Source organism: Poecilia latipinna, unplaced genomic scaffold, assembly GCF_001443285.1.
Source record: "Poecilia latipinna isolate Pla-1442-1.1 unplaced genomic scaffold, P_latipinna-1.0 Scaffold1316, whole genome shotgun sequence".
NCBI classification, from domain to species: domain Eukaryota; kingdom Metazoa; phylum Chordata; class Actinopteri; order Cyprinodontiformes; family Poeciliidae; genus Poecilia; species Poecilia latipinna.
The window spans coordinates 28425-40834 of NW_015113932.1; the positions used below are offsets into that span (position 1 = coordinate 28425).

The following is a 12410-nucleotide window of genomic DNA, read 5'->3' on the forward strand; positions in this document are numbered from 1 at the left end:
TTCTTTTTTTTTCTTGTACTTTCATAAAAAAGCTGCTGCGTCATGTCATGTCATGGTTTTTCTGTCAAAACTAATTTGACAGCCGTGGTCGACTGTTTATGATATTTTGCCTTCCTGGACGCGGTACGTTGTGATTCGTTCAACTGGACGGTTCGGTTCGGTTCCAGTTCACCGCTGCATCAAATCGACTGTCTTCTCAAAGGGGAAAACGATTTTGGTTAAACGTCGTGTAAATATGTTTTTGTTTTTTTCACCCCCCTCTGGTGACATTTAAAATCTCAGTGATCCACATGTCCACATGTATTATTTGGAATTGTTTAATAAGATTTTGTTGTGTGGGTAATCTGAAAAAGGTTAGGTTTCATTTAACCTCCCAGATGAATTAAATAATTTCCAATATGTTAATTCCCAACATTAATGTTAATGTTTTTGTTCAAGCATTGCTGAGTTTCACTGAATTAGGTCAAGAATAATTTAAGGTTTGTAATTTAGGTCGGGTTGTTATTCCCATCGAAGTCTGAAGCTGAGTTTGTATTGTTATTTTGAGATTCTAAATTTGGACACTTTTCTCCGAAAATGTACATCAAGACCTACTGATCAAAAACAGTGTCACAGTTTTGATGTGCCTGAATGAATAAATAAATAAATAAATAAATAAGAGGTATAGTTTTCCCTCAATTCTTTAACCAAGTGATGCTAAAACGGAGTTTCAAATTTCTACAAAAACACAGAATGCAGCAGGCACTTTGTGTACATAATATCTCCTGATACCAGCTGTCATTTCTGTCAGTACTACAGTAAAATATTTGGTCACAATGCTTTGACATGTGGATGTGCTTATTGGATAAAAGTGCAACTATTTAGACAAAATAAGTATAAGTAGAATTCTAAGGCAAACAGTTTGTGTACATAATTAAGAACCTTTACATTAGTAATTTTCACCAACTTAAAAATACTGAGCAGCAACTAGCAACCCCAACTTGGACGAGGTAAAAGACAATAGATTTAACAGTAAACTTTTCAAATTCAAAAACACTCTTTCGAAACAATATAACTCTTCATCACAAACTCAGATTTTTATGTCACTGTTTATTCTGGCAGTGCTTTTATCTGATGAGACCACAAACATGACAAGTGACAAATACCTTTTATAAGCTGCTAAATTTAATAACACTTTCCACTGTTATCATTGTACAACTTTACACATTTTTTTTTTTTTTTACAAACACAAGGGTACACGCATCCGTTATGAAGTGTGTGAAGACATGACAGCACGTCTGAGGAATGTAATCTTTGCAGGAGTCCTTGGCACCTTTTTTTTTTTTTTTACACAGTATTTACAAACTGCAACAACTACTGCCTGGACATGGTAAAACAGACCTGTTTTAGTCTTAAGGAGTCTCTCTTTTTTAAATACCCAGATACCAGAATACATTGGGTCTAGAAAAAGCACCACAAGTTTATCGTTGTCTTTCTAGGAAAAAAACAACAACATCTCCTCAGTAAGTTAGTTATTTTTGAAAGGTAATGCCGTGGACAAAATTATGTTGGCAATCAGGTCCCCAAACAATTTAAAGGGATAGTTTGACATCCTTCAACAGAGGTTTTTTGAAGTTTTTGTCAGTAGAAGTTCCCATACAAAAAAAGAGAAAGCGGCGATATCGCAGTTAGTTTGTAGAAAAGTCCTGAGTGACGGGAAGCTAGCTAATGAGACAAAAGTCAACATTTTAGCCAATTTTAGCCATATAGAACATGTTATGTGGCTGAGAAATTGGCAACAAATTTAAATGTCTCTTATATAACCGCAGAAAGTTTATATAGTGTTGGGTTGAGAAAACTACTGAAACTTCACCTCAAGAAGAAAGGAAACCATCTCTTCAAACGCAAACAAACACTTCACCTGCGCCATCCTGTGGCAGTATGATGCAAAAACCTGACGACACAAATTCAAGTAAGCTTTAGTACATCAACATGACTAAAATCTGTACAAGCGTAAAACGTCATCAGTACCTTAAGTTAGTTGGCAGGTTTATAAAAAGTCAACTGGCTGGACGAGCTTGTGGGCAATAAGGCAGATGATGAATGTTAGTGAAATAGGAGCAGTATGTTGGTGTATGAGGGCCATTGAAGATAGGAAATAAATGGAGGAGTGAATTTCTGCCAAAATTTTAAAGAAACAACTCAAATTTCTGAGATTAATCTCTAAATTTCCGAATTTTTAGCCAGAAATTTGCTACTCTTCTTTGTTTTTTATATCTACAAATGCCCTAATGTGCTATCGTACAAGCAGGAAGTGTACATCTGTGTTTCTGAATTTAACCTGTGCCAGCTGCCATTTTGGATTCCGTAACGCTATCCAGTAACAGGTTTGTGGTAAGTACTGTACGGTAACAAGGAATTCTGGAGTGACAACACCTTGGTTGGGTGAGCACCTCTAGAGAGTCCACCGCTAAATCTGGAAAACCTGAAGATACTGTCAGGTGCCAACCTCAGACATGAAACGATTCATTTATCCAGTTCAACTGACGCTTCTTGCCATTCTCATGTCTCTCTCAATTTGACATTTTCATGCTAGGAGAGAGAAATACAATTCAAAAAAATCAACACCGACAAGGCACATATGGTATCTCTCAGAACATTTGCGACAGATAAAAGGATGAAATAAGTGGTGTATCGTAAAAAAAAAAAAAAAAAGAAGCTACGACTGAGCAGAGAGGATCAAGAATGATTAGTGGTGCTGAAGAAAGAAGTAGCAATAAAAATATGGCTAAGTGCAGAAACTGCTTGCATATTCGTCTTAAAAGTTTCTCTCTTCTTTTTTTCTTCTTTTAAATGTTTCTCCATACCAGTTGCATTCGGGGAAGATGTACAAGAAAGTACATGACAACGATTCTTCATAACTCACAGAGCAAACAATTGGAAAACCTAAACACCAAAAACTGAAAGTGCAGGCTTGGATGCAAAAAAAAAAAAAAAAAACTGTCGCTGCTCAGTCGATGGCTTTGGCAGTGAGGGGTTCCGTCTCTGAAGAGTCTTCCTGTGGAAACACGACGTAGCACAGCTTCTGGCCCAGGTATGTCACTCTTTCTGCAAGGCAAACGGGACAAGTCAGCTGATGGGAATCTCTGCAAGCAGGAAGAACTGTTTAGAAAAGTATTGTATGTGTATCATTTATCTTTTAATAGGAATTCTGATTTATCATTGTCATGATAAATTTCAATTGTATATGTTAAATTAGAAACAAAAAGCAAACAGTATGATCAGAAATGTTTTTTCAACGTTTCTTCCACAAGAGAATCAGTAAATATTAATAAATTCCAAAATATGATTCGTTGCCGTGTGCAGTTTAAGTTACATTTCAAGTAAGTGGCATAAATTTAAGCTCCAAAAGTCAAAAATTTGGGAGGGAAATTTTTTTTTGATTAATCTCATAAATTTTCCAGAAAGAATTTGGAAATTTTTGACTTTTGAAATACTAGAAAATTTCGGAGGTTAATCTCAAAATTTCCTTAAGAATTTTGTTTTTTTTTTTACTTTTCAAACACAGAAATTTCCTGGAAAAAAACCTCGGAAATTTCTGAGATTAAACTCAAAATTTCAGAGTTTTTGTTTGGCAGAAATGAACTTCTTTTTGTTCTTCTCTACAATGGCTGATAGGGAATTGAGGGAATTGATACTTTTTACCATTTATTTACTGATGTATCTGCTGTTTTTATACTTCTGCAAAATGTAATTTCCTGTTAAAGATGTTTCCAGAGAATGTGCAGACGCTTTCGCAGCTGTCTACAAAAATAGGTAACATCCTGTTACCTATTTTAAGCCGACTTAAAGAGTTACCATATATGGAACGTAGTTTCCTGTACTTGCCTGAGCTGTTGAATTATCATTATGACGACACGCCTATGCTTAGAAGTGAATAAATATTGAAGGGCTACAAGCCCCTGTTGGAGTTGGTCTGTTGGAGTTAGCTCGTCTGATGCAGCTAAGTCTGACACGTCTATCCCCTTTTGCAAAAGACAAGTTTTTGTGTCCTTGTGAATCTTTCGGTTTATTTGAAAAATAAATCTAAAAATGGGCTTATACGCTACTGAAATGAAATAACAGTAGGAATGTTTTTCCAAGAACAATAAGTGTGTCTGAAGTGATATGAACACTGTGCCATGCAGTCACCTAAAAAAAATAACTATTTTTATCATAACCTCATCAAAATAATATTATCTTTTTCACAAAAGCATCACAAAATATTGTGATAAAACTCTGAGTCCACATTGCCCAACCCTTGTGCAGTTTAAACCTTACCCAGCAGTATATAAATCCACTTGGGCTTTTCTTTCCAATGAACTCCCACAAAGTAAACGGGGACGCCCGTCAGCATGATGACCATTCCCAGGCTGCACACCACCGGCTCAGAGTACAGACTGCAGAACAGCAACAGGGCCCAGAAAATCAGGTAGGTGATGGGAACCAACAGGTTCACCTGCAACAACAAATCAGGCAGAAATATTCACATTCATGCTTCAACATATACATGCAACATGTACTAGACATTTTTTTCTTTATATTCCAAGAAAACACATGAAAGTTTGTATTCCCACCCCCCCCCAACACCTAACATGTAGCTTTATATAGCAGTCACTAGGTGGCAGCAAAAAATTAAGTGTGCCTATGAGAAAGATGTGCCAAGATAACAGCTGATGTTAAGCTTATCCTAATAATTAATTAATCACATGATAAATTAAAATGAGCCCAATAATTTCCATTTGCGTGACCAATTGATAGAAAGACAGAGATAAAAAAGAGGGTAAAAAAAACATCTTCAGTCCTGGTTCATTGGTCTCAACAAGCCTGTTTTATGAAGGCCACTTTTGTTTACAAAGACTTCATAATTCATTCTGTTTGTTAATTTTGTTTATTTATTTTGGATATTTCCAGTTCCTGTGTTAAATATTTGTCTAAAAACTTAAAGTTTATCCATCTTTGAGAGAGTGCACTTGCATGATTATGCCATTACTACTAAATGACTTGAAAACTGTCTCAGTATGACAGTATCGTCATTCATCACGATCATTTCTGGGACAGTTTCATCCAGCAAAATTAGTCATGTTGACAGGCCTACCTGGTGTACATACAAAGTGCTTAACTAATTTAGTGGATATTCATGACATAATGGACACTGGCTGAGATGCTGGTATAATGCTTCCGTTAACATCAGGGAAGCTGTACCTTAATGGGTCTGGCCAGGTTGGGCCTCTTCTTGCGCAGATAGAGCAGGCCGGCGATGGTCACCCCGTAGGACAGGTAATTGATGAAGGACACGTAGTTGATCAGGTTGTGCGTCTCCCCGATACACAGGATGAGTACAGTGGCGATACACTGGAAGACATGCAGATAGGTTTAAACAGAAGGAAGATGTTAAACTCAAATAACAGGCGATTTAGTATTTTATTACAATTTCTACAATTTCGGGTATTAGGAATAAAAGCTAGACAGAAGTAACACTTACGCAGACGAGCAGGGCGGGGATCGGTGTGCAGTTTTTCAGATGGATCATGGCCAGCAGGTACGGCAGGTGACCCTCTCTGGCTCCAGAGAAACACAATCTGAAAGGAAAAAGTTATTGTATACAGTTTTATTTTTCCTTCTCTGACATATATGAAACAAAACATTTAGCAGCAGTTACAGAAAATAAAAGAAGCATGAGGTTGTACCTGGAGGAGGTGAACAAATAGCCGTTGATGCCTCCGAACGTGGACAGCGCCACGGAGATGGGCATCACCCAGGAAAACATGCCCAGCAGCTTTTCCCCAAATGTCTGAAACAGCAAAACAGACGCAGCAATGTCGCAAGGTTTAAACATCTTCCAAAGACAGTTTAACTCACAGTAAAATGGAAACATTTTTGTTTCTAGACAATGTGGCAAATGACAACATGTCTGGAGAGCAGCAGAGATCTTTAAACACTGTACTAAACTGACCCTTATGGAGGAAGGGAAAAAGCACTGCATATTGGAAGGAAGATATTAGAAATCCCACTTAAAGTTTTCCACAAGTCGTGAGGGAAATGCAGCAAACGTATGGAAGACGATGCTCTGATCAAATAAAACCGTCTCAGCTACACTGGAATGGTTTAAATTAAGCGTGTGAAAACTTTTTGTTACAGAGGTGAAAAAAAGTTACCTAGCGGGTCAAAATTGATTACTTTTAAAAGAATCAACAATACAAAAAAGTAGGTTTTTTACTTGTTCAACAATAAACTGAAAGTGCAATTTTTTGTAAATCAAAGTAGTTTAATTTTTCATAGGAAAGCAAGACATAGATCAAATTTTGATTGAAACCTGAAAAGGAGTTTTCCATGTTTACCTCATTAAAAGAAAGACAGCCAGTTTGCAAATTATTTTGGATTCATTTAGAAAAAAAAAAAGAAAAAAAATACAGCACAAGAACAAGATTTCAGGCCACTCTCTTTGAAAACACCTGCTGGGTCTGGTTAAGTTTAATACAGTTATTAAAGTCACTGGATGAATGTAGTCAAATGTTACTCTGAAAGTAAATAAAATGGGGAGGGGTGGTAAATATTTTGTGTTAAGGCTAACTTTTTTTTGTTTCTTTATCCTAATAAAAATTTGCTGGGGTTGGGTCAAATTTGTCTAATTTTGGAATTGCAGACAAGAAAAGAAAATCAGACTAGGGGTCACTGTACTGGGGCAGAGTTATTACATAAGTTTGTAGTCCACTACACTCATGTCTGTGTTTAAAAAGAAGAAATGTTTTAAGTTAATTCTGTGCTGTTTATCGTATCGGCTGATGCTAAACCTCAGATATCTTTATTGGTATGAGAAGTGAAAAGAGTGGTTTGATGCATCTTCTAGTTTGAAGAATGCAACACACACCACATTTTTTCAGATTTTTACTTGTGAAAGAACTATTGAAAATCATTTCCCCTCCACTTTGTAATGATGAACAACTTTGTGTGATTTGAAAAAACACACAAAAGTAATCAGACAGATGAAGGGCAGCTCACCACTGCTACAGCATTGGAGGTGAGCAGCTCCTCTGGAGTCATGGAGGTGAAGTAGGCGATGTTGGTCATGGTGTACACCAGGGTCACCAGTGGGATGGAGATGTAAATGGCAAGCGGCAGGTTCCTGATGGTACAAAAAAGTAAATAAATAAATCATTCAACTGGAGCAAAGAAGCCGAGACGCGCTCCCTGTCGTATCAGTGCCATCGTACTTGCGTGGTTCCACAACTTCCTCCGTAACGTAGTTGAGGAAGTTCCAGCCGCTGTAAGCGAAGGAAGCCTGGAGGAAGGCCAGAGCTATCTGTCCAAACGACGGGTCCTGGCTGAATTCAAAGGCCACGCTGGGCACCAGGGCGTCGTAGTGACCTGCACAGACACGGGAGGAAGATGGGCCAAAATGAGGTAGGAATTAACACCTGAAAAAGGTAATGGTTGGATCATTAATAGAAGAAGAAAAATCTAAAGTTGTAAACTCATTTTCCTGTTGTTAAGTTTGGTGATGTGATAGATTTACAGAATACCTGGACAGTAGAGAAAGAATGTTGAGATGTCACAGTCAGTCACTCATATCTGTGAGTTTATGATTACATGTGCTGCAACTAACAATTATTTTAGTGATAGATCATTCTATTGATCATTCTGACAATCGGATAAAAAGTACACATTCTGCATAATTTAATTCATTTTTTTAAATAAGGAAAACATATAAACAAAAAACTAAAAGAATACTTCTAACCTCAACATATGAAAAGCTCAGCACTTTCTGCTTGACGTAACATCAAAAACAGTGAAGCTACATGTTTGCCACTTGAGGAATTTTGGGTAAGGCATATTTGAAGACTAAGGGGTTTTTTTTTATCTTAAATTAAAAGTGTGTAAATCTTTTTGTACACTTTTGGAAGTGTGCTGTTTTTGAGTCTGAATGCTCCAGAAACGACTAATCTGTTACTAAATTGGGTTAAGTAATCCATTGCTTTTAATCGTATCAGTTGCAGTGTTTACCTTTAAAGATCTGGACGAGTCCAACCACGATGATGAGCACAAGAGCCAGAAGTTTTCCTACAGTGAAAATATCCTGGATCCTCGTCGCCCAGCGGACACTGGAGCAGTTCACCCAGGTCAGAAACACTGTACACACACACACACACACACACACACACACACACACACACACACACACACACACACACACACACACATAAATATATATTTCTTGCTATGCTCAGACAGCATAGCAAAAATGCTTTATTGATACACACAGACCCAGAAATCAGATGAGGATGGAAACACAACAAAACCCTTTACATGATCAACACTCAAACTATGCCTGCTAGCCAAGCTTTTTGTACTGTCTTAAAAAAAAAAAGGTAAGCACATGATTTTCTGGGTTAACTAAATTACCAACAGAAAGTTGCCTGATTTTACCTCACAGTTTCTAATCCATAAGCATGCCTTAATCTGTCAAATTGACCTAATTTAATAAACCCACATTTTTTCATTCACCCAGATGGAGTTGTGATTGTGTCAGAGCACCGATTGTGATTCTTATAAAGGAAAGGTAAAGAAGTCTCTCTCTCTAATGTTAGTCTGGATAACAAACTCATTTAAAAAAAAAAAAGGTTTTGGAACCAGGAAGTTGCCAGTTACAACTGGGAAGAATCAGGAATCTGGAAGAATTTAGCTCACGTTGATGAAACTATTGTTTTGTTTTATTTCTTTAATGACTGGGAGCAGCTGGTTAGCCTCTCAAAAGCTCCAATAACACATGAGCTATGACCCCAAATCCCTGAAAAGTTGAAAAGGAGACGAACTGGATGCTGATCACACCGTCTCTTCCATAAATCATAACGGATGGCGATCACATCCCCGACTCCAATGTTTCTCTGCTCGACTTTCTAACCAAACTGCCAGACGGGGATTTTAGAAAGAGCATCAAAAGCAAATGAGGTGGATTAGCAGTGCTTGCTAATGACTGACAGTGGCATCCAGCACATGCTACTGTGGATTATCATCTCTTCTGCTTGGATGTTAAGCTGTTAGCATGTCAGACTGTGATACAGTACCACTACCTGAATAAAAACTGAAAATTTCCTCCAGCATAAAATACTAAGATTACTCTTGTAGTTGGAGTCATGCAAAACCATTTCTTAAAACGCAAGAAAACACATCATTAAGTGAAACGCTGTAATTACCTACTCTAAACATACACCAACACATCTAAAGCTGTGCTGTTTTGTTCTGGGAGTTGCCTCCAGCCTGGAACTCTTGAAGCCTGCAGCACCAACATCGAGTTTATCAGCTCTTCATAGGGGTCTGACCTGTAGAACAACAAGATCCCAACAACCCATTCTCATGCTGCAGCCACAGCATCCGCATCTCTATTGACTGTTAAGTCGCGCATGCTGAAATTGCGAAAATGAATTTGCTTATTGAAAAGTTTTTTGATAAAATGTTTTTTGGCGATAGGATGAAGTGTTTTTTTTTCTTCAGCTGCATAAAAATTGGTTTATTTTGCAAAAATGCAATGAAAACATGTGAACAAACATATTCATGTGTTTTTTGAATTGCTTTTCTTATTTAACGGAAACATTGCAACTGAGAAATTGTGTGCTTTCGCAATTAGCTGGATAACTGCAAAGTTTTGCAAACGTTTGTAATGAAATTATTAGCTGTGTTCTCATTACAAATGTGCGTAAAACTTTGCTGATAATCCACTATTGTCGAAAAAGTACAATTAAAATCACGTGATGTCATTAAAAAAAAAAAAAAAAACATGCCACGCCATCATCCTCCAACTACTTCCAATGTCTTATTAGTGTTTTTATTTAGTTCCTGTCTTCTTCATGGTTTGTGCAGTGGTAACATCCAGTTGCTGATTATGTGACTCTTATGATGCAAGAAAAAAAATGTTTCTATTGCAGTCTTGCAAAATCAAATTAATAAATTTCGATACAGCCAAAAAAACATCCACCTCATCCTAACGGCAAAACTTTTTAATTGACAACTGGTTTTTTTGCCCTCTAAACTGCTGTGTTCCTATTAAGCAAATTAATTTTGAAAATATCTAATTGCACAATTATAGGGTCAATGGAAACACAGCTTAAGGCAGCAAACAATTTTGAAGCTTGTCAGGATTTTAAAAAGTTATAATTTTGCAATTTCCTAGTTGAGAAGAAAAATGTTTTAAATAAAATTGGTAGCTGGAGTCTATTGTAGGCCTCTTGGGTTTTTTTAGTGAACAAGCAGCATCGTGAAGGAATACAGCAGACATGTCAGGGAGAAAGTTGTGGAGCAGTTTAAAGGTGGGTTAAGTAAACTGTTTTCAAGGAGATGTTGGCTGGTTATTCTAGGGTGAAACCCACAATGGTGCCTCAGCTGCAATTTTCCTCAAAACTGCAGAACTATTTCTGCTGAAACTAAGACTTTCCAATAAGATGCGATTTTTTTTTTTTTACCATTAAGCACTTTTAAAAAAAAAAAAAAAAAAAAAAGACCAAGGACACATTAAAATCCCACTATTAGGGCATTAAAGTTTGTGGTTTAAATGTGACAAAATGTCAGATACTTTCGCAAGACTTTCCACTTCCATGTCTGCTAAGTAAATCTTAATTTTTCATCCCTTTTACCAAGTTTCTGAATGATTAAATCCTTATTTTTGGTCAAACAAAAACCCTAAAACCTATTATTTCTTCGTTACGCTAACTTCTCACCGCACCTCACTTTCAGACTACTAACACAGTGACTTGCATGGGAAACAATAGTGTGTGTACCGGCACATACAGACGGCAGGTCATCCATCACTAGAACAAGGTTTTCCCTCCCACCACAGAACACTTCTTCCGCTGGTACAGGCACTCTCACACACACACCACACACACACGCACACACACACACGTGAATAGTTGGCAGGAGGTTTTGGTGGCACTGAGCAGAGCTTTTTTTTTTCTCCACAGCACTGCTGAGTTTTATAGTCGGTCACTCTCTGGATGTTGCATGCGTTTCCGTTCCTGTGTTCCCTCCACCACCTCCCCCAAATTTCCTCTGTTTTAACCCTGACAGGAAGGAGGTGCCAGCGGCTTTGAATGTGACAGTGCAGGTAAATATGTGTGCTGCCATCAGGGGCTTCCATTGAAGGCTGCTCCAGCACTTGAATACTAAACAAATTACTGCTTTTAGCCTTAATGGATTCAGATCCAAAGTCTGTGCAGATTTATCGGGGAGGGGGAGTGCGGGGTGTGGGGGGCTTTAACCTCAGGAACACCCACTTTTGGTTCAGGATGTGGTCACTGGAGTCACTGAATTGGTAATAACTCCCACCAAGTTCCTCCAACATCAGAAAGCAGTCAGAGTTAGTTACATAACTGGGGATGGGTGATCAATTGATCAAATTGAATAGATTAATGAAATTTTGGGCATTTGAAATGGGAAAATCTGGATTTTTCATACATACCAAGTCTATTCCAATTACCATCTATGACCGTTATTAGGAATCAACTTAAAATATAAATGATGAACTGAAATGATGTGTTTGTAAAGTGCCTTGAGACAATATTTGTTGTGAATTGGAGCTATATAAATAAATCAAATTCCTCTGTTTGGAGTCCTGGGCTCTCTGTTATGATCTCTTTTGGCTCTGATACTCTGACACACTGAGCAGTGGGAATGATTGCTCTCCTCATTTTAAATGAATGTTAAAAAAAAAAAGAAAGAAAAAGCGCAGTTCCACAAATCAGATGATGTATGTCGTAATTTAAAGGCCAAAAAAAAATAAAAAATAAAAAACAAACAAACAAAAAAGTCTTCAAAATGAATTTTATATTTGATGATTATGTTTGTTTGGTTTTTCTTATTTATTTTTCGTGATATTTTATATGTTTGAAATAATTAAAATAATTGCCAATGTGTTGATATTTTGGGTTATATTTGTGTGTGCTGCTATTCCTGCTCTGTAAAAGACCCAATTTTTTAACTCCCCTCTAACATTTATAGGATGCGACAGGCCATGTATGTATCTAGAAAAAAACAAAAACAAAACGGGGGTTTGCTGTTCAAGTGCTTTGCACTATAGTTCTAAAAATCATAAAACATACACTCGCTCTACAAAGTCATAAAACATAAACGGCACCAAACACAAAATTTCTGTTCTGTAAACACTAAGGCCAAAATGACAGAACAGAAATTGTAGAGTTTATGTGGAAACCGCTTCAGTCTGGTGACCAACAAAGATCCTCCAGTCAAACAGTAAATTAATTTAGTGCAGCATCTAATATAGATTCAGAACATTCTGGGGATTTTAGAAAGCTTGTCAGCACTAAATTGAAATCACTGGTCACAAACTGCATGAGCACATGACTTCTGTAGATGGGTCAACACCCGTCATGTATCTAGTG

At 37.2% G+C, this 12410-nt stretch overlaps 1 protein-coding gene across 1 annotated transcript in view; it reads right to left on the reverse strand.

Annotated features, from left to right (window-relative positions):
- Positions 1 to 2628: 2628 nt before the first annotated feature.
- slc7a10a (solute carrier family 7 member 10a) overlaps positions 2629 to 12410 on the reverse strand; it is a 30310-nt gene continuing 20528 nt past the window's right edge. Inside the window, 8 exon segments of the mRNA XM_015055442.1 lie at positions 2629 to 3087; positions 4300 to 4477; positions 5224 to 5373; positions 5504 to 5600; positions 5709 to 5812; positions 7021 to 7144; positions 7233 to 7386; positions 8023 to 8148. Coding sequence (XP_014910928.1) covers positions 2990 to 3087; positions 4300 to 4477; positions 5224 to 5373; positions 5504 to 5600; positions 5709 to 5812; positions 7021 to 7144; positions 7233 to 7386; positions 8023 to 8148 — 1031 coding nt within the window. The 3' untranslated portion in view covers positions 2629 to 2989.